The sequence below is a fragment of the Pavona decussata genome, unplaced genomic scaffold, assembly GCF_977016875.1.
Source record: "Pavona decussata unplaced genomic scaffold, jaPavDecu1.1 SCAFFOLD_53, whole genome shotgun sequence".
Classification (NCBI taxonomy): Eukaryota; Metazoa; Cnidaria; class Anthozoa; order Scleractinia; family Agariciidae; genus Pavona; species Pavona decussata.
In genome coordinates, this window is record NW_028145475.1 from 2,292,649 (window position 1) to 2,314,099 (window position 21,451).

General features: G+C 39.4%; 1 protein-coding gene across 1 annotated transcript in view; it reads right to left on the minus strand.

The window, feature by feature from the left end:
• Nucleotides 1-21,451, minus strand: part of LOC146480446 (GATOR2 complex protein WDR59-like) — a 41,627-nt gene that overhangs the window by 10,505 nt on the left and 9,671 nt on the right. Inside the window, exons 13-19 of the mRNA XM_085109601.1 lie at nucleotides 21,240-21,404; nucleotides 19,695-19,790; nucleotides 7,378-7,525; nucleotides 5,988-6,060; nucleotides 5,061-5,223; nucleotides 4,037-4,164; nucleotides 2,450-2,641 (exon numbers count right to left, since the gene is read on the minus strand). Of these exons, the coding sequence (XP_084965727.1) occupies nucleotides 2,450-2,641; nucleotides 4,037-4,164; nucleotides 5,061-5,223; nucleotides 5,988-6,060; nucleotides 7,378-7,525; nucleotides 19,695-19,790; nucleotides 21,240-21,404 (965 nt within the window). The remainder of the gene's footprint in view (nucleotides 1-2,449; nucleotides 2,642-4,036; nucleotides 4,165-5,060; nucleotides 5,224-5,987; nucleotides 6,061-7,377; nucleotides 7,526-19,694; nucleotides 19,791-21,239; nucleotides 21,405-21,451) is intronic.

Here is a 21,451-nt window from a genome sequence, read left to right on the forward strand (position 1 = left end):
CTAGACAAGAACTAGGTGTGGAATTGGCCATTTTGAAACTATTCTAACTTTACATTGAGGGTCAAATTCCTCTCGTACACTTCGTTGACATGGATATCGATCACGTAACATTGACACGTGATGAACAAAGACCTCTCTTTAATCTCGTCAATACTGTCACACGCAGATATACTTCAAATATACTGCAACTAAGTTTGAGAAGATTGAACTTTGTAAACGAACCTAGAACACAGATTCAACCAATACAGTACGTTGCTTATGTCGATCAAATGATCTTACTTGACCTACATTTGGTGAGGGTGCAATTTCAAGACAGGAGAGAAAAGATAACCTTTTCCTGTTCGTTTTCTTTACAGATGTTAACCGAATTTGACGTATTTGAAGTATCTGTTTTCGTTGATGCATTGTAGGATGCACTTAACCAGGAAGATTGGTGGAATCAAGAAGTGACGTTCATTTTCGTCACATTGACAGTGTTAAGAGCACCTCGTAGAAGACCTACAGAGTTATTTACCGCTTGCAACAACTTGTTGGCCTTTCTACTTCCGCAGTGATTGTACCATTTATATGTTATCATCGAAAACCAGCGTAATCTGATACGCCATCGCATAAGTCAATGGAACATTAGAGCATATTCTTCAGAGACAATCCTCTCTTACTCTCACTCTCCATTTTTTGACATCGAATTGGAGTGACAAAAAGACGACTTGTCTCTTTTCAGAACGTGCCTTCGTTCAGCAACAAGTTTTCCATCAATTCTGTTTGTTACCCGTTTAACCCCGGTCTTTTACTTTTGGAAGAGATTGCGTCCACTTTCAGAGAAGCAAACAGAAATGGTGAGCAAGGGGGTCATCCGCCTTTGTTGGCAGGAATCAGCATGACGTTAAGCGCTGCATCGAAAGCTAACAGACGTACAGCACAACGCAAAAAATAGCGAGTTTTGAACTACTTTTTGACAAGAGAATGTGTCATGTTACATTTTATTTTGAAGAAATCGTTCCCATCATCGGACATTACAATATTCAAGATTTCATGATCTAGGTCATGTTCATGTATAGAACAAAATAAATACTTGTTGTTCTTGTTACCAAGTTGTTGTCGTCATTCGCGGACTGTATAAACGAGACGCGCAAAACAAAACAAAACATATGAGTCTAGATTTGAAACCGTCTTCTGATTGGGATGGTTGGACGCCACCTGACTCATCCACCATGCAAATGAAATTCCCCAACATTGACCTAATAAGTGACATTCCCACTATAAGATCCGACCCAGATCCTGCTGATTTGATGAGCGCCATTGCCGAAGCTGACAGACAGCAACAACCGGAGCGTCGAAAAGGAAAACGACGACAAGCCTTGAGTACCGCTTCCCTAGTAGCTGGTCCTACCTCTCGAAGAAAAAGAAAACGAAAAGCAGTGAAGGATGATATGGATGCATTGAGCACCATTGCTACTGTAGACGGACCTGTTGTCCCAAGAAAAACAATAAACAGAAGAAAGAGGCGAAGAATCTTGAATAGCAATAGCAAGAAAATCCCATTATCTGCAGCAAGAAAAATGATAAAAGCATCCAAAGGTGGAATGGTTGGACAGCAGAGCCACTCTACACAGCCTCATCTCCAAGATCACGTGGGCCAAAGCTCCCCTCGTACAATTGTTAAGGCGTTAGAAAAAATCAGTGTCCCGAGGAAAAATTTATTTTATTTTTCGTCATTAAAAGTTGTTGATTGACCGTTGTAGATCACGAATGTTTTGACATCACGGGAAAGGATTAAAAAAAGCGCGCAACATGTTGGGTAATGTAGGCTCATCAAAAAGGTTAAAATGGGAGCATTGGGTCATGGATGGTCAAGTGGATAATAGCGCACGCGGGACTTTGGTGCGGGAGGGCGATCGTTCGAATCCAGCGCCTTTAAAAAAAAATTTTCCCCGATCTTGAAAAACAGCATTCCTCATGCTGCGCATGCATCTCAACCTCATTTACATACTAACACCATTACGTCATAAATCTACTAGATTTGTGACAAAAAATACTCGATCCTGGTTGGTTCCTTGTAATCACGTGGTACAATCCCTGTAATCTGATTGGTTACGAGCCAAACCCTCCCCTGTATCCTACTTGCTGTCACCTTAAGTTTTCACTCGAAACTACTGGTTACACAAGGGGTTGAGTAAATGCAACAGGATGGCAGAGCAAAGAGGAAGGCAATCAGTGCTATTGTGTGACCAATGTGACAGCTAATTATTCCTCAACTTCGACATGAACCACTAAACCACCGACCTCTGTTTGTTTATGACACGAACACAGCAAGAGGAAGGCAATTCAAACACATTGCTTCAAAATGCGTTAGGAATTAACTGGTCACACAAGGGTATTTTACCGTACTCTTTCCCATAACGTTCTGTTACGTAAGCTCACTATTGGCAGCTGTCCTTAATGTACTTACAGTGAACTAACCAATTTCCGGCCAAATGGATGTAGTGCCCAGGGCGACTCGTCCATTGAGTCGGAGGGTGCAAGCTTTTTGTCGAGGACTAAGCTCAACAGGGACCAGGTCTGCACCAGGTCTTTTCGGCCAGTTGTCATGGCAGCTGAGAGGTTCTTCTTGCAAATCTCAGTGATATCATTTCCTTCAAGCCTTGAGAACAAAGTTAATAGTGAAATCAACCAAATAGGAGGCAGAAACTATTCCACTATGATTTTCAAACATTTTTAAAAGTCCCTGACGCCAGTCTTGGATCATGTGATTACGTTTACAAATAACAACTGCGGAGCAGCAATTTCCCGCGGTGTTGTTTATGATGATATACGTAATATATCAAACACGAGGAAGAGTGTTTCATCAGATATCCAAATACTGAGAAGTAGGTTGAAAAAACGAGGCGCAGCCGAGTTTTTTTAAACGACTTCGAGGTGTTTGGATATCTGATGAAACACACTTTCGAGTGTTTGAAATGGCTTCTCAAACGATCAATAATTCTTCGAGAAATTCAAGGCTAAAGTTGGCAAAATGTTATGGTAATTAGGATCACATATCCAAACCACGGTCACAGTAGTGATTTGCTTTGTTTTCTCTTGATGAATTATTAATGAGTTTGAGAAAAGGTGGTTGAAACTCTTGATTCTGTGCATGAATACTTTGGTATGACCATTCAAATGCAGACTCAGTGTTGAGTAGCTATTTCATGTGGTACGGTTTATCATGTTGTATAAAATGGTTCTAACTTCTGATTCTCTTGGTAAATTCCTACAGTTTGACCATTCAAATGAAAGCTATTGAGCAGTAGTATCCTCTGGCGTTATATTACTGAAGTTTTTCCCAACAAAGCGCATGCATTCATTGGCTAGTTCATCGTCACATGACATCTAACAATAGAACTGTTGTGCCGCCAAAAGCCCATGAACGGGTAACAGTTTATGCACGTGAAAAAAGCGTGATGTTGCCATAACATTCAGCGAGTTTTAGCCTGCGAGAGCAGACGCCTTTGACATTCTCGGGAAACAGAATTAACTGTTTCCCTCAAGAAGAGTCACTTAATGTTTAGTGTTACTTTACACATGTATATGCTGTACTATGTGACTCTAACTCTTGAATCTGTGAATAAAATCATAAAGTATTACCATTCATATCAACACTACTCCTCCTTTGTTTATGTTTACTTCTCAAGATTTTTAAGCCCAAAAAACAAATTTTATTTCGTCACAAACTAGGAGACTTTCGAGAAATTCCTACCTTCTTCCATTAGATAAAGACACTACGATATCAAGGGTAGCGAACCTAGGACTACCAAAGAAAGGAAATGCCTGAATATTTTCCTAGTTCACCGTTTACTTATTGTTTTTTGGAATGATGGTGGCCTTGGTATCACGAAATTCACAAATCACGTCTAACGTCCGACGTCAACCTCGTTCCCAGGGTCTTTCTGCTTCCCGTCCAGGAGATACCCTGGGAACGAGGTTGGTCCGACGTATGTACATGCGTGACCTCTCCCTCAGGGAATCACGCAATACAATCGAAAAATTTTTCACTTACGTGTACGCCTGACCCAGTGACTCATGAATGGGCATCATCGCGCTGACGTCACGAATGACAACAAGGCCAACATCGCTGTTACGCGAGGGTACCCCGCCATACTTTTGTCCTTCCGGCAGATCTTCTTGCTGCGGGAAAAACATGTAACGTTCTGAATTCCTACCTCGTTGTTGTGCTTTTCAACGAGGTGTGATTTGTCTTTGACAGATTGGGATAACTCAGTCAATAAGTGCGATGTGACGTTTGTCATGATCATGTCAGTATGGCAACAACCTTCGAATTTCTAAGGTCAAATTCACTTTCATGTCGTTTGTCATCACTATGCCGCTAAATTGTTATGTGCCACAGAATCATCTGAAATCCATTCCATGACGTCGGATGGCTTTTCTACCCTCCTTCTCGCCACCCCCCGCCCCCCCCCCCCCCCACCCCCAATCCCCGGCGATAATGCGTGCAGCCCTCATGCCGCGATTTTATCAATAGTTTTGAGGCGACCAGCACCATTTGCAACGTCTAACATGGTTGGTCGAGAGAACAAATGAAGGAACAAATAGAATAATACTCCCAACCCTAAAAAAAAATTCAGTGAAAATAGAACGCATCGCGTAATAACATTGTCTTTATTGAAAATACCAAATCCAAAGTAACTACTCTGGCTAATCACGACAGACGCAAACAGCAACTTACATAATGCACCAATCAGAATTCGAACCAAATACGTGCAATCGGTGACAAACGCGGGATAACACGCTCAAGCAAGTCACAATTGGTTTTAATTTTTACTTCTAATTGGTTGAATAAAGGGGGGCGAGTTTGTTGTAATGAATCACAGAGCACAGATTCAGATTCAGATTCAGATTTAGTAAAGCAAAACCAAAGCAAACATCAGTTACGTTTGATATTCAACTAAAAACCTATCTAGTCAGTAGGAAAGGAAGGGAGGAAAAGGCCGAAAGCTGGAATAATTTACCGTGTACTCAACCAAAGTACCACACCAAATAATAAAGTTTCTTTATTTACTAACCTGACTAAACGTCCTGTAGATCATGGCCCTTGAAGATGACTGCTGACCAAATGAACTGAATGTATGACTGTGGTGAGACTTCTGAAGTGAACTGTTGATGAAAGGTGGGAGGGCCGGGCCGCTACTGGGGCGAGAACTGTACGCCGAGAATGCTGACAGGGATCTGGTGACAAGAAACGAGAACACTGTTAGAAAACAAACGAAATGAAAGAAAAAAGCAAACAGACAAATAAACACACGAAGGGAAATGTCAGATTGAGGAACAATTAAGGGAACCAACGAAGCTAACCTTTCTCGAGTTCATTTTACTCTTTAATTACAGTTAACCGAATGAAGTGTAATCGGAGATTTCTTCTCCTTCAAAGTCTCAGTTACCCAGAAATCCAAAGTGGAGGAATTACACGACGAAACGTCGCACTTTACAGTGTATTCAGAAAAATGTAATCTGATAACAAGATGCTTTTTTTAGAACTCAAGTGCAAACGAAACTGAACTAGAATGAGAGCCAGAACTACAAAATGAACAAAAGCGAAAAACTATCTATCGCAATCCGTTAAAACTAGATCATTGTATAATGCAATTCCAGGTATTTGATTGGCTTAGCCATGGTATATGAGCCACTATACCATGCCCGAGAAATAACGACCATTAAATTGTTCTCTGATCGTTCTTGCCAAGCGAAATCAGCAAGACTTAGCAATGTTTCGTGATTGTTTTTCATAAAACAATTATTCCACTTATGCTTGTTGAATACGAAATGATTATAGCTAGGCTTTCAATTGACTGTTGAAAAGTACTGTTTTTAACTGGGCTCTACAGCCGTTATAAGTGTTCAAAACATCTGATTGAAAAGATTGCTTTCTATCAGCCAATAATCATCGTAAGAATAAAGAGTCCCCTTCTCATTAACTGTTGCATGGAGCTTACCTTGGGGTAGGCTCTCCACCAGACCCCACTCGGCCACTGTATCTTCGCGGTAAATTAAAACACACCAGTAATCCTGAAAGAATCACATGTGGTTTGTTCTTGATGCTGGCTTCTATTTCGGTTAACACTTGTGTACGTTTTTAATTATTAATTTTTTTCTTTGATGACTTCCATTGCACGATTCCCTTTCAACGGTTAGATTTTCGACTTTTGCGCGCTCCAACCAAACCATAACCAGCTACCTTTTCATGAGAGTCGTCAAAGATCAAGTAGACTACGAGGAGTCCCTTATTTCACTGGGATGGTAAAGCAAGCGGGCCACGCGAGCTCGCGAGAAAATCGTTTCCCGCGAGGAGACGCGTGTCGCGGGACAATTCTCGTGCGTGCTCACATGGTTCGTTCACATTGCTATCCCGAAAAATACCTTTGACTGCTGGTAGTCTAAGGTTCAAACTTATTTAACAAGCACATGGCATTCAATTCCCAGGGTCTCTTGCTTTTGTTTAGCAGCGCTGATGATAGTTGTAAGAAAATTAGAAAACTCTATTTCATTTTCTTTCACATTATTTTTCTTTGAAAGAAAAAAAGCTATTACAACAAAATTGAGAAGCAAAAAACACTTACTCGTAATAAGGCCTTTTTTCGTTCCAGTACCAGGGTCCTTTGTTTTTTTTTTAATTCACTCAGCCCCGACATTCAAAATTGAAAAAGTGTTGCAACTTTTAAAAACAAGTTGAAGAAATACCTTCGTACTTAATTTCTACCTTTTCCCATTCTCCCTTTTATTATTAATTTTCTTTTCTTTTTTATTATAATTACTTTTCCTTTTCTTTCCCTTTTTTTATTGTATATTATCACTAATTGTTATTTCACCTATGTCGCTTCTGTCGTTGTATTAATCTTTGTAATTTAGCATTAGTTGAGGAAGCACATGCTGCATAAGCCTCGTGGTTTATTTTGGCCTCCACGCCACTTTCCATTTTTTTCTTACGATTCTGTAAACTACATTTTGGCGGCACACAATAAATAAATAGTGAAATTCGTGAGCCTCTTCAATTATTAACGAAGTCCAGCATAAGAATTTTCCTTCCCTTTTTGGATACCTCGGGCTGTTCTACTTGGGACAACTTGACGGTAAGTAAAATATGATCAAGAATTTTAATCGTAATTTAAAGGTAAAGTTGTGCATACAATAGACCTGATGCAAAAATGGCTGACATTTTGATATTCTTTTGTCTACATTCAAATTGGTCTCAATAGCCTCGTTCTTGAGTTCAAAAATCAAAGAATATTTTACCTTGGACGAGGCTAGTGAGGCTAATTTGAATGAAGACAAAAGAATATCAAAATGTCGGCCATTTTTGCATTGGGTGTAAAGGAATCGACTCACCGCAAGCACAGAATTTCGCGCCAGAAGTGCGAGGGAAAGGAATAGCCGCGTCAAGGTAACTACCGTAGGAGACTGGGTCGAGTCTGCCATGAAGCTGAGGCACAGTTGAGGAAAACTGGTCCATGGGACTGGGTAGACATTCTTGAAGCTGATTGGAGGAAAGAAAAAAGGCCGATAAAAACATTGATAAATTTACTTGAAAGTGAACTTCATTTTTCACATGAACAGCCTTTGCACCAGGCTCCGCTTTGATGAAGACGCTTTCTCCTTTAAGCCCCAGTATCGATGTACAAACTCTCCTCACTGGTCCAGGTTGTTCAAAGAGCGGATAACTCTATCCAGTGGAAAAATCGCTGCCCAGCGGATAAAATTTACTCCGGCAACCAATACACCAATCCGGACAATCCGTTGGAAAGCGATCTATCTGATGGATAAAGTTATCTCTTTGAACAACTGGGGCCAGGGGCCCGTTTCTCGAAAGTCCCGATAAGTTACCGGGCCCGATAAGTAAATTTTAAAATGTTTTTTTTTTCTTTCGCCGATTACACAGTGATTACAGACATGGTACTTGGCCAATGTTTTCAAAAATTTAATATTCAAGCTAAACAAAAATTGACTACTGTTAAGAAACATTTATCACCAAAATCACTTATCGGGCCCGGTAAGTTACCGTCACTTTCGAGAAACGGGCCCCAGGTCTCTACATATTTGTCAGGGTACTAATTGGAAGACGATTAATTAATACATTTACCTTAAGTGGTTATTCCCTTTATTCTCAATACTTGAACGTTCGCTAATGCAGTCAAACTGCAGTGAGAAATAAGGTGCTGATCACCACTTGGGCTTAAAGGATTAAACTTGAGAACAAACTTCTCGTTTTTCCGTGATCCAGCATCATTGTCTTAAGGACGGTGCCTACTATTGTTACTGCGCATACGTTCTGCGCATCTCGAGATTCTCGGGTTTCCTATGGGTGGTGCCTACTGAATACAGGGATAATTTTGCCCGGTTTAAACTATACGGAGAAAGCAGAACTTAGCAAGTGCTTTTGGTATCTCAAAGGAAAATTAGGGGTAGCCATGCATTTTTCAGAGATAGTTAAACTTTAATTTAGAAAAAAATCCCATACATTGCTTTATATTTTGGCGCTTTTTAGAGATATTATTGCTTAATTATCTCTGAAAAATGCGTGGTTACCCCCAATTTTCTTTTTAGATTCCAAGAGGCCTTGCTAAGATCTCTGTTTCCCGCATAGTCATAAACCGCACAAAAATACTTTGGTATTAGTAGGCACCGTCCTTAAACATACCCACCATCTATATTTGACAGAACTGTAGTGTCCACAATCGAGTTAATTTTATGGATAAAGTGATTATCCCCAATTAGGAGTAGCTGGAGTTTTACTCAGCTTCTAAAGCATTACCGTGGAACATATGACTTGATTGTCAGAGCCTGTGCTAGATTGTCTTAAACATACCCACCATCTATATTTGACAGAACTGTAGTGTCCACAATCGAGTTAATTTTATGGTTAAAGTGATTATCCCCAATTAGGAGTAGCTGGAGTTTTACTCAGCTTCTAAAGCATTACCGTGGAACATATGACTTGATTGCCAGAGCCTGTGCTAGATTGTCTTAAACATACCCACCATCTATATTTGACAGAACTGTAGTGTCCACAATCGAGTTAATTTTATGGATAAAGTGATTATCCCCAATTAGGAGTAGCTGGAGTTTTACTCAGCTTCTAAAGCATTACCGTGGAACATATGACTTGATTGCCAGAGCCTGTGCTAGATTGTCTTAAACATACCCACCATCTATATTTGACAGAACTGTAGTGTCCACAATCGAGTTAATTTTATGGTTAAAGTGATTATCCCCAATTAGGAGTAGCTGGAGTTTTACTCAGCTTCTAAAGCATTACCGTGGAACATATGACTTGATTGTCAGAGCCTGTGCTAGATTGTCTTAAACATACCCACCATCTATATTTGACAGAACTGTAGTGTCCACAATCGAGTTAATTTTATGGTTAAAGTGATTATCCCCAATTAGGAGTAGCTGGAGTTTTACTCAGCTTCTAAAGCATTACCGTGGAACATATGACTTGATTGCCAGAGCCTGTGCTAGATTGTCTTAAACATACCCACCATCTATATTTGACAGAACTGTAGTGTCCACAATCGAGTTAATTTTATGGTTAAAGTGATTATCCCCAATTAGGAGTAGCTGGAGTTTTACTCAGCTTCTAAAGCATTACCGTGGAACATATGACTTGATTGCCAGAGCCTGTGCTAGATTGTCTTAAACATACCCACCATCTATATTTGACAGAACTGTAGTGTCCACAATCGAGTTAATTTTATGGATAAAGTGATTATCCCCAATTAGGAGTAGCTGGAGTTTTACTCAGCTTCTAAAGCATTACCGTGGAACATATAACTTGATTGTCAGAGCCTGTGCTAGATTGTCTTAAACATACCACCATCTATATTTGACAGAACTGTAGTGTCCACAATCGAGTTAATTTTATGGTTAAAGTGATTATCCCCAATCAGGAGTAGCTGGAGTTTTACTCAGCTTCTAAAGCATTACCGTGGAACACATGACTTGATTGCCAGAACCTGTGCTAGATTGTCTTAAACATACCCACCATCTATATTTGACAGAACTGTAGTGTCCACAATCGAGTTAATTTTATGGATAAAGTGATTATCCCCAATTAGGAGTAGCTGGAGTTTTACTCAGCTTCTAAAGCATTACCGTGGAACATATGACTTGATTGCCAGAGCCTGTGCTAGATTGTCTTAAACATACCCACCATCTATATTTGACAGAACTGTAGTGTCCACAATCGAGTTAATTTTATGGTTAAAGTGATTATCCCCAATTAGGAGTAGCTGGAGTTTTACTCAGCTTCTAAAGCATTACCGTGGAACATATGACTTGATTGCCAGAGCCTGTGCTAGATTGTCTTAAACATACCCACCATCTATATTTGACAGAACTGTAGTGTCCACAATCGAGTTAATTTTATGGTTAAAGTGATTATCCCCAATTAGGAGTAGCTGGAGTTTTACTCAGCTTCTAAAGCATTACCGTGGAACATATGACTTGATTGTCAGAGCCTGTGCTAGATTGTCTTAAACATACCCACCATCTATATTTGACAGAACTGTAGTGTCCACAATCGAGTTAATTTTATGGATAAAGTGATTATCCCCAATTAGGAGTAGCTGGAGTTTTACTCAGCTTCTAAAGCATTACCGTGGAACATATGACTTGATTGCCAGAGCCTGTGCTAGATTGTCTTAAACATACCCACATTCTATATTTGACAGAACTGTAGTGTCCACAATCGAGTTAATTTTATGGTTAAAGTGATTATCCCCAATTAGGAGTAGCTGGAGTTTTACTCAGCTTCTAAAGCATTACCGTGGAACATATGACTTGATTGTCAGAGCCTGTGCTAGATTGTCTTAAACATACCCACCATCTATATTTGACAGAACTGTAGTGTCCACAATCGAGTTAATTTTATGGATAAAGTGATTATCCCCAATTAGGAGTAGCTGGAGTTTTACTCAGCTTCTAAAGCATTGCCGTGGAACTTATGACTTGATTGCCAGAGCCTGTGCTAGATTGTCTTAAACATACCCACCATCTATATTTGACAGAACTGTAGTGTCCACAATCGAGTTAATTTTATGGATAAAGTGATTATCCCCAATCAGGAGTAGCTGGAGTTTTACTCAGCTTCTAAAGCATTGCCGTGGAACATATGACTTGATTGCCAGAGCCTGTGCTAGATTGTCTTAAACATACCACCATCTATATTTGACAGAACTGTAGTGTCCACAATCGAGTTAATTTTATGGATAAAGTGATTATCCCCAATCAGGAGTAGCTGGAGTTTTACTCAGCTTCTAAAGCATTGCCGTGGAACATATGACTTGATTGCCAGAGCCTGTGCTAGATTGTCTTAAACATACCACCATCTATATTTGACAGAACTGTAGTGTCCACAATCGAGTTAATTTTATGGTTAAAGTGATTATCCCCAATTAGGAGTAGCTGGAGTTTTACTCAGCTTCTAAAGCATTGCCGTGGAACATATGACTTGATTGTCAGAGCCTGTGCTAGATTGTCTTAAACATACCCACCATCTATATTTGACAGAACTGTAGTGTCCACAATCGAGTTAATTTTATGGATAAAGTGATTATCCCCAATTAGGAGTAGCTGGAGTTTTACTCAGCTTCTAAAGCATTGCCGTGGAACATATGACTTGATTGCCAGAGCCTGCGCTAGATTGTCTTAAACATACCCACCATCTATATTTGACAGAACTGTAGTGTCCACAATCGAGTTAATTTTATGGATAAAGTGATTATCCCCAATTAGGAGTAGCTGGAGTTTTACTCAGCTTCTAAAGCATTACCGTGGAACATATGACTTGATTGCCAGAGCCTGTGCTAGACTGTCTTAAACATACCCACCATCTATATTTGACAGAACTGTAGTGTCCACAATCGAGTTAATTTTATGGATAAAGTGATTATCCCCAATTAGGAGTAGCTGGAGTTTTACTCAGCTTCTAAAGCATTGCCGTGGAACATATGACTTGATTGCCAGAGCCTGTGCTAGATTGTCTTAAACATACCCACCATCTATATTTGACAGAACTGTAGTGTCCACAATCGAGTTAATTTTATGGATAAAGTGATTATCCCCAATTAGGAGTAGCTGGAGTTTTACTCAGCTTCTAAAGCATTGCCGTGGAACATATGACTTGATTGCCAGAGCCTGTGCTAGATTGTCTTAAACATACCCACCATCTATATTTGACAGAACTGTAGTGTCCACAATCGAGTTAATTTTATGGTTAAAGTGATTATCCCCAATTAGGAGTAGCTGGAGTTTTACTCAGCTTCTAAAGCATTGCCGTGGAACATATGACTTGATTGTCAGAGCCTGTGCTAGATTGTCTTAAACATACCCACCATCTATATTTGACAGAACTGTAGTGTCCACAATCGAGTTAATTTTATGGTTAAAGTGATTATCCCCAATTAGGAGTAGCTGGAGTTTTACTCAGCTTCTAAAGCATTGCCGTGGAACATATGACTTGATTGTCAGAGCCTGTGCTAGATTGTCTTAAACATACCCACCATCTATATTTGACAGAACTGTAGTGTCCACAATCGAGTTAATTTTATGGATAAAGTGATTATCCCCAATTAGGAGTAGCTGGAGTTTTACTCAGCTTCTAAAGCATTGCCGTGGAACATATGACTTGATTGCCAGAGCCTGCGCTAGATTGTCTTAAACATACCCACCATCTATATTTGACAGAACTGTAGTGTCCACAATCGAGTTAATTTTATGGATAAAGTGATTATCCCCAATTAGGAGTAGCTGGAGTTTTACTCAGCTTCTAAAGCATTACCGTGGAACATATGACTTGATTGCCAGAGCCTGTGCTAGATTGTCTTAAACATACCCACCATCTATATTTGACAGAACTGTAGTGTCCACAATCGAGTTAATTTTATGGATAAAGTGATTATCCCCAATTAGGAGTAGCTGGAGTTTTACTCAGCTTCTAAAGCATTGCCGTGGAACATATGACTTGATTGCCAGAGCCTGTGCTAGATTGTCTTAAACATACCCACCATCTATATTTGACAGAACTGTAGTGTCCACAATCGAGTTAATTTTATGGATAAAGTGATTATCCCCAATTAGGAGTAGCTGGAGTTTTACTCAGCTTCTAAAGCATTGCCGTGGAACATATGACTTGATTGCCAGAGCCTGTGCTAGATTGTCTTAAACATACCCACCATCTATATTTGACAGAACTGTAGTGTCCACAATCGAGTTAATTTTATGGTTAAAGTGATTATCCCCAATTAGGAGTAGCTGGAGTTTTACTCAGCTTCTAAAGCATTGCCGTGGAACATATGACTTGATTGTCAGAGCCTGTGCTAGATTGTCTTAAACATACCCACCATCTATATTTGACAGAACTGTAGTGTCCACAATCGAGTTAATTTTATGGTTAAAGTGATTATCCCCAATTAGGAGTAGCTGGAGTTTTACTCAGCTTCTAAAGCATTACCGTGGAACATATGACTTGATTGCCAGAGCCTGTGCTAGATTGTCTTAAACATACCCACCATCTATATTTGACAGAACTGTAGTGTCCACAATCGAGTTAATTTTATGGATAAAGTGATTATCCCCAATTAGCAGTAGCTGGAGTTTTACTCAGCTTCTAAAGCATTACCGTGGAACATATGACTTGATTGTCAGAGCCTGTGCTAGATTGTCTTAAACATACCCACCATCTATATTTGACAGAACTGTAGTGTCCACAATCGAGTTAATTTTATGGATAAAGTGATTATCCCCACTTAGGAGTAGCTGGAGTTTTACTCAGCTTCTAAAGCATTACCGTGGAACATATGACTTGATTGTCAGAGCCTGTGCTAGATTGTCTTAAACATACCCACCATCTATATTTGACAGAACTGTAGTGTCCACAATCGAGTTAATTTTATGGATAAAGTGATTATCCCCAATTAGGAGTAGCTGGAGTTTTACTCAGCTTCTAAAGCATTGCCGTGGAACATATGACTTGATTGCCAGAGCCTGTGCTAGATTGTCTTAAACATACCCACCATCTATATTTGACAGAACTGTAGTGTCCACAATCGAGTTAATTTTATGGATAAAGTGATTATCCCCAATTAGGAGTAGCTGGAGTTTTACTCAGCTTCTAAAGCATTGCCGTGGAACATATGACTTGATTGCCAGAGCCTGTGCTAGATTGTCTTAAACATACCCACCATCTATATTTGACAGAACTGTAGTGTCCACAATCGAGTTAATTTTATGGTTAAAGTGATTATCCCCAATTAGGAGTAGCTGGAGTTTTACTCAGCTTCTAAAGCATTACCGTGGAACATATGACTTGATTGCCAGAGCCTGTGCTAGATTGTCTTAAACATACCCACCATCTATATTTGACAGAACTGTAGTGTCCACAATCGAGTTAATTTTATGGATAAAGTGATTATCCCCAATTAGGAGTAGCTGGAGTTTTACTCAGCTTCTAAAGCATTACCGTGGAACATATGACTTGATTGTCAGAGCCTGTGCTAGATTGTCTTAAACATACCCACCATCTATATTTGACAGAACTGTAGTGTCCACAATCGAGTTAATTTTATGGATAAAGTGATTATCCCCACTTAGGAGTAGCTGGAGTTTTACTCAGCTTCTAAAGCATTACCGTGGAACATATGACTTGATTGTCAGAGCCTGTGCTAGATTGTCTTAAACATACCCACCATCTATATTTGACAGAACTGTAGTGTCCACAATCGAGTTAATTTTATGGATAAAGTGATTATCCCCAATTAGGAGTAGCTGGAGTTTTACTCAGCTTCTAAAGCATTGCCGTGGAACATATGACTTGATTGCCAGAGCCTGTGCTAGATTGTCTTAAACATACCCACCATCTATATTTGACAGAACTGTAGTGTCCACAATCGAGTTAATTTTATGGATAAAGTGATTATCCCCAATTAGGAGTAGCTGGAGTTTTACTCAGCTTCTAAAGCATTGCCGTGGAACATATGACTTGATTGCCAGAGCCTGTGCTAGATTGTCTTAAACATACCCACCATCTATATTTGACAGAACTGTAGTGTCCACAATCGAGTTAATTTTATGGTTAAAGTGATTATCCCCAATTAGGAGTAGCTGGAGTTTTACTCAGCTTCTAAAGCATTACCGTGGAACATATGACTTGATTGCCAGAGCCTGTGCTAGATTGTCTTAAACATACCCACCATCTATATTTGACAGAACTGTAGTGTCCACAATCGAGTTAATTTTATGGATAAAGTGATTATCCCCAATTAGGAGTAGCTGGAGTTTTACTCAGCTTCTAAAGCATTGCCGTGGAACATATGACTTGATTGCCAGAGCCTGTGCTAGATTGTCTTAAACATACCCACCATCTATATTTGACAGAACTGTAGTGTCCACAATCGAGTTAATTTTATGGATAAAGTGATTATCCCCAATCAGGAGTAGCTGGAGTTTTACTCAGCTTCTAAAGCATTACCGTGGAACATATGACTTGATTGCCAGAGCCTGTGCTAGATTGTCTTAAACATACCCACCATCTATATTTGACAGAACTGTAGTGTCCACAATCGAGTTAATTTTATGGATAAAGTGATTATCCCCAATTAGCAGTAGCTGGAGTTTTACTCAGCTTCTAAAGCATTACCGTGGAACATATGACTTGATTGTCAGAGCCTGTGCTAGATTGTCTTAAACATACCCACCATCTATATTTGACAGAACTGTAGTGTCCACAATCGAGTTAATTTTATGGATAAAGTGATTATCCCCACTTAGGAGTAGCTGGAGTTTTACTCAGCTTCTAAAGCATTACCGTGGAACATATGACTTGATTGTCAGAGCCTGTGCTAGATTGTCTTAAACATACCCACCATCTATATTTGACAGAACTGTAGTGTCCACAATCGAGTTAATTTTATGGATAAAGTGATTATCCCCAATTAGGAGTAGCTGGAGTTTTACTCAGCTTCTAAAGCATTGCCGTGGAACATATGACTTGATTGCCAGAGCCTGTGCTAGATTGTCTTAAACATACCCACCATCTATATTTGACAGAACTGTAGTGTCCACAATCGAGTTAATTTTATGGATAAAGTGATTATCCCCAATTAGGAGTAGCTGGAGTTTTACTCAGCTTCTAAAGCATTGCCGTGGAACATATGACTTGATTGCCAGAGCCTGTGCTAGATTGTCTTAAACATACCCACCATCTATATTTGACAGAACTGTAGTGTCCACAATCGAGTTAATTTTATGGTTAAAGTGATTATCCCCAATTAGGAGTAGCTGGAGTTTTACTCAGCTTCTAAAGCATTACCGTGGAACATATGACTTGATTGCCAGAGCCTGTGCTAGATTGTCTTAAACATACCCACCATCTATATTTGACAGAACTGTAGTGTCCACAATCGAGTTAATTTTATGGATAAAGTGATTATCCCCAATTAGGAGTAGCTGGAGTTTTACTCAGCTTCTAAAGCATTACCGTGGAACATATGACTTGATTGTCAGAGCCTGTGCTAGATTGTCTTAAACATACCCACCATCTATATTTGACAGAACTGTAGTGTCCACAATCGAGTTAATTTTATGGATAAAGTGATTATCCCCACTTAGGAGTAGCTGGAGTTTTACTCAGCTTCTAAAGCATTACCGTGGAACATATGACTTGATTGTCAGAGCCTGTGCTAGATTGTCTTAAACATACCCACCATCTATATTTGACAGAACTGTAGTGTCCACAATCGAGTTAATTTTATGGATAAAGTGATTATCCCCAATTAGGAGTAGCTGGAGTTTTACTCAGCTTCTAAAGCATTGCCGTGGAACATATGACTTGATTGCCAGAGCCTGTGCTAGATTGTCTTAAACATACCCACCATCTATATTTGACAGAACTGTAGTGTCCACAATCGAGTTAATTTTATGGATAAAGTGATTATCCCCAATTAGGAGTAGCTGGAGTTTTACTCAGCTTCTAAAGCATTGCCGTGGAACATATGACTTGATTGCCAGAGCCTGTGCTAGATTGTCTTAAACATACCCACCATCTATATTTGACAGAACTGTAGTGTCCACAATCGAGTTAATTTTATGGTTAAAGTGATTATCCCCAATTAGGAGTAGCTGGAGTTTTACTCAGCTTCTAAAGCATTACCGTGGAACATATGACTTGATTGCCAGAGCCTGTGCTAGATTGTCTTAAACATACCCACCATCTATATTTGACAGAACTGTAGTGTCCACAATCGAGTTAATTTTATGGATAAAGTGATTATCCCCAATTAGGAGTAGCTGGAGTTTTACTCAGCTTCTAAAGCATTGCCGTGGAACATATGACTTGATTGCCAGAGCCTGTGCTAGATTGTCTTAAACATACCCACCATCTATATTTGACAGAACTGTAGTGTCCACAATCGAGTTAATTTTATGGATAAAGTGATTATCCCCAATCAGGAGTAGCTGGAGTTTTACTCAGCTTCTAAAGCATTACCGTGGAACATATGACTTGATTGCCAGAGCCTGTGCTAGATTGTCTTAAACATACCCACCATCTATATTTGACAGAACTGTAGTGTCCACAATCGAGTTAATTTTATGGATAAAGTGATTATCCCCACTTAGGAGTAGCTGGAGTTTTACTCAGCTTCTAAAGCATTACCGTGGAACATATGACTTGATTGTCAGAGCCTGTGCTAGATTGTCTTAAACATACCCACCATCTATATTTGACAGAACTGTAGTGTCCACAATCGAGTTAATTTTATGGATAAAGTGATTATCCCCAATTAGGAGTAGCTGGAGTTTTACTCAGCTTCTAAAGCATTGCCGTGGAACATATGACTTGATTGCCAGAGCCTGTGCTAGATTGTCTTAAACATACCCACCATCTATATTTGACAGAACTGTAGTGTCCACAATCGAGTTAATTTTATGGATAAAGTGATTATCCCCAATTAGGAGTAGCTGGAGTTTTACTCAGCTTCTAAAGCATTGCCGTGGAACATATGACTTGATTGCCAGAGCCTGTGCTAGATTGTCTTAAACATACCCACCATCTATATTTGACAGAACTGTAGTGTCCACAATCGAGTTAATTTTATGGTTAAAGTGATTATCCCCAATTAGGAGTAGCTGGAGTTTTACTCAGCTTCTAAAGCATTACCGTGGAACATATGACTTGATTGCCAGAGCCTGTGCTAGATTGTCTTAAACATACCCACCATCTATATTTGACAGAACTGTAGTGTCCACAATCGAGTTAATTTTATGGATAAAGTGATTATCCCCAATTAGGAGTAGCTGGAGTTTTACTCAGCTTCTAAAGCATTGCCGTGGAACATATGACTTGATTGCCAGAGCCTGTGCTAGATTGTCTTAAACATACCCACCATCTATATTTGACAGAACTGTAGTGTCCACAATCGAGTTAATTTTATGGATAAAGTGATTATCCCCAATCAGGAGTAGCTGGAGTTTTACTCAGCTTCTAAAGCATTACCGTGGAACATATGACTTGATTGCCAGAGCCTGTGCTAGATTGTCTTAAACATACCCACCATCTATATTTGACAGAACTGTAGTGTCCACAATCGAGTTAATTTTATGGATAAAGTGATTATCCCCAATTAGGAGTAGCTGGAGTTTTACTCAGCTTCTAAAGCATTGCCGTGGAACATATGACTTGATTGCCAGAGCCTGTGCTAGATTGTCTTAAACATACCCACCATCTATATTTGACAGAACTGTAGTGTCCACAATCGAGTTAATTTTATGGATAAAGTGATTATCCCCAATCAGGAGTAGCTGGAGTTTTACTCAGCTTCTAAAGCATTACCGTGGAACATATGACTTGATTGTCAGAGCCTGTGCTAGATTGTCTTAAACATACCCACCTTCTATATTTGACAGAACTGTAGTGTCCACAATCGAGTTAATTTTATGGATAAAGTGATTATCCCCAATTAGGAGTAGCTGGAGTTTTACTCAGCTTCTAAAGCATTGCCGTGGAACATATGACTTGATTGCCAGAGCCTGTGCTAGATTGTCTTAAACATACCCACCATCTATATTTGACAGAACTTTAGTGTCCACAATCGAGTTAATTTTATGGATAAAGTGATTATCCCCAATTAGGAGTAGCTGGAGTTTTACTCAGCTTCTAAAGCATTGCCGTGGAACATATGACTTGATTGCCAGAGCCTGTGCTAGATTGTCTTAAACATACCCACCATCTATATTTGACAGAACTGTAGTGTCCACAATCGAGTTAATTTTATGGATAAAGTGATTATCCCCAATTAGGAGTAGCTGGAGTTTTACTCAGCTTCTAAGCATTGCCGTGGAACATATGACTTGATTGCCAGAGCCTGTGCTAGATTGTCTTAAACATACCCACCATCTATATTTGACAGAACTGTAGTGTCCACAATCGAGTTAATTTTATGGATAAAGTGATTATCCCCAATCAGGAGTAGCTGGAGTTTTACTCAGCTTCTAAAGCATTACCGTGGAACATATGACTTGATTGTCAGAGCCTGTGCTAGATTGAAAGACACTCCCAAACATTTGTAAGGGAAACATTGGTGACACTTGTTAACCTACACAAGAAGGAAATTGGAAACAAATGAACAGAGATGAGCTTTTAAACTCACCGTTAATTCCTCAAGATGGCTGACAAGTTGTCTGAGGCAGGGTTCAAGACATGTCTGATTTAACTTCACGTGTGTTTGAGCTGTTTCACGTAAAGTCTGGCACAACAGAGAATGGAAGATTACCAGTGAGTACAGTAGTATTAGGCATAAAATATTACCATAGTCAAATTAATTCCCAGGAAGGGACTAGTTCTGTTCACACTTGTGACAAAATGACATAATAACATGGACATAACAACTTAACAACTTAACGACAGTGCCCCCTGATACACAGGTATTTATGCAGGAAAAGGAGATATTACCAAGGGCTACTGGGCCCCAAAACGAAAATTTGGGGTAACTACGCAGTCTCAGAGATAATAAGCAAAAATAATTCTGAAAAGCTTTAAAATAAATAACAATGTATGGCGTTTTTCTCCAAACTAAAGTTTATTATCTCTGAAAGATGTGTTTACCCCTAATTTTCATTTTGGAATCCAATAATCTTTGTTTTATTAGGCACCATCCTTAATGGAGAAACCAAAGTTTCTTGGACCATCTGAGATACACAGAAAGTGTGTACAGTAGCAAAGGGAGGCACGATACTTAAGGGGGGGGGGGATTTCACCTAAATTTGAATGAAATTTGAAGAGGTTTTAAGAAGGGATAGAAGAAATGATTTTTGGAACACCAACAGACAGTTGATACCCATGCAAGAGCACCCCAGGTTGCTATTGAACTAACTTGGTGTCCGTCTATTAATTATTAACTACAAATTCTAATTTTAAAACTTCACTAAATCTGCAATATTTCTTATTTCTCTTAATTTTACCAATCCTTCTAGAAAAACTCTCTCCTCTCAAATATATCCAAAAATCACCCAAAAATCCACAAAAACACCCCACAACACAGATTCACGGGATGAGTGTAGAGTTTTTGGATTGCTTGAAACGTGAACGAGATATTTCCATTAAAGCCATGTCATGTGGCGGAAAAAATGGCGTTTAGGCGAAATCCACTCTTAAAGAAAAGTTCACTTTTATCACCACGTCCTTACGGCTATGTCATCATACCCCCCTCATGTCATTCCTAGTTCACACTGTTAACATAGGTCATCGAAGTAAGTGTTGTTTACATTTCCGAGGCCACATTATTGTGTGGTTATGCCACTAGTGGTAAACTGGGCTTAAACAAACAAAACAGACAAATTTAATTGTAAATAATTACAGTGGAATCTGGATTATTCGAAACTCCTGATTCTTCGAACCAAAAGTTGTCTCCCTTTGATTTGCTTGGGTCAGATTTTTCCACCGGTTTCAGGAACTCCTGATTTTTCAAACCAATTTCAGTTTCCGAGGAGGTTCAAAAAATTGGTATTCCATTGTATGATTAATACAGGTTTCACGATAGCAATAGATGTTGGAACTATGACAGCTACAATAAACCTCTTTGCCTTACAGAGCTTCCCTTGACCTGACAGCAATTAAACAATCATTTATGCAACCTGCTTCAGACCACCTATGTTCTCTACAGCTTTCCATAACTTCTGGCAGTCAAAAAGCTTACCTTCATGAGCTTGGTCTTGGTGTTGGTGTCAATGGAGGTGTCAGGTGTAAACTCAAATGACGGGATAGCTTGGTTAGGATAGTGAGCCGGAAAGTTTATAACCAGTGATACAACATTAGGCCCATTAGTAGCACACACAGTGCAGCTCCTGTGGCCTGCGTCCATCTGAAAACAAACAGTTTGCAATGTTAAATACTCTACAGGTGCCAATT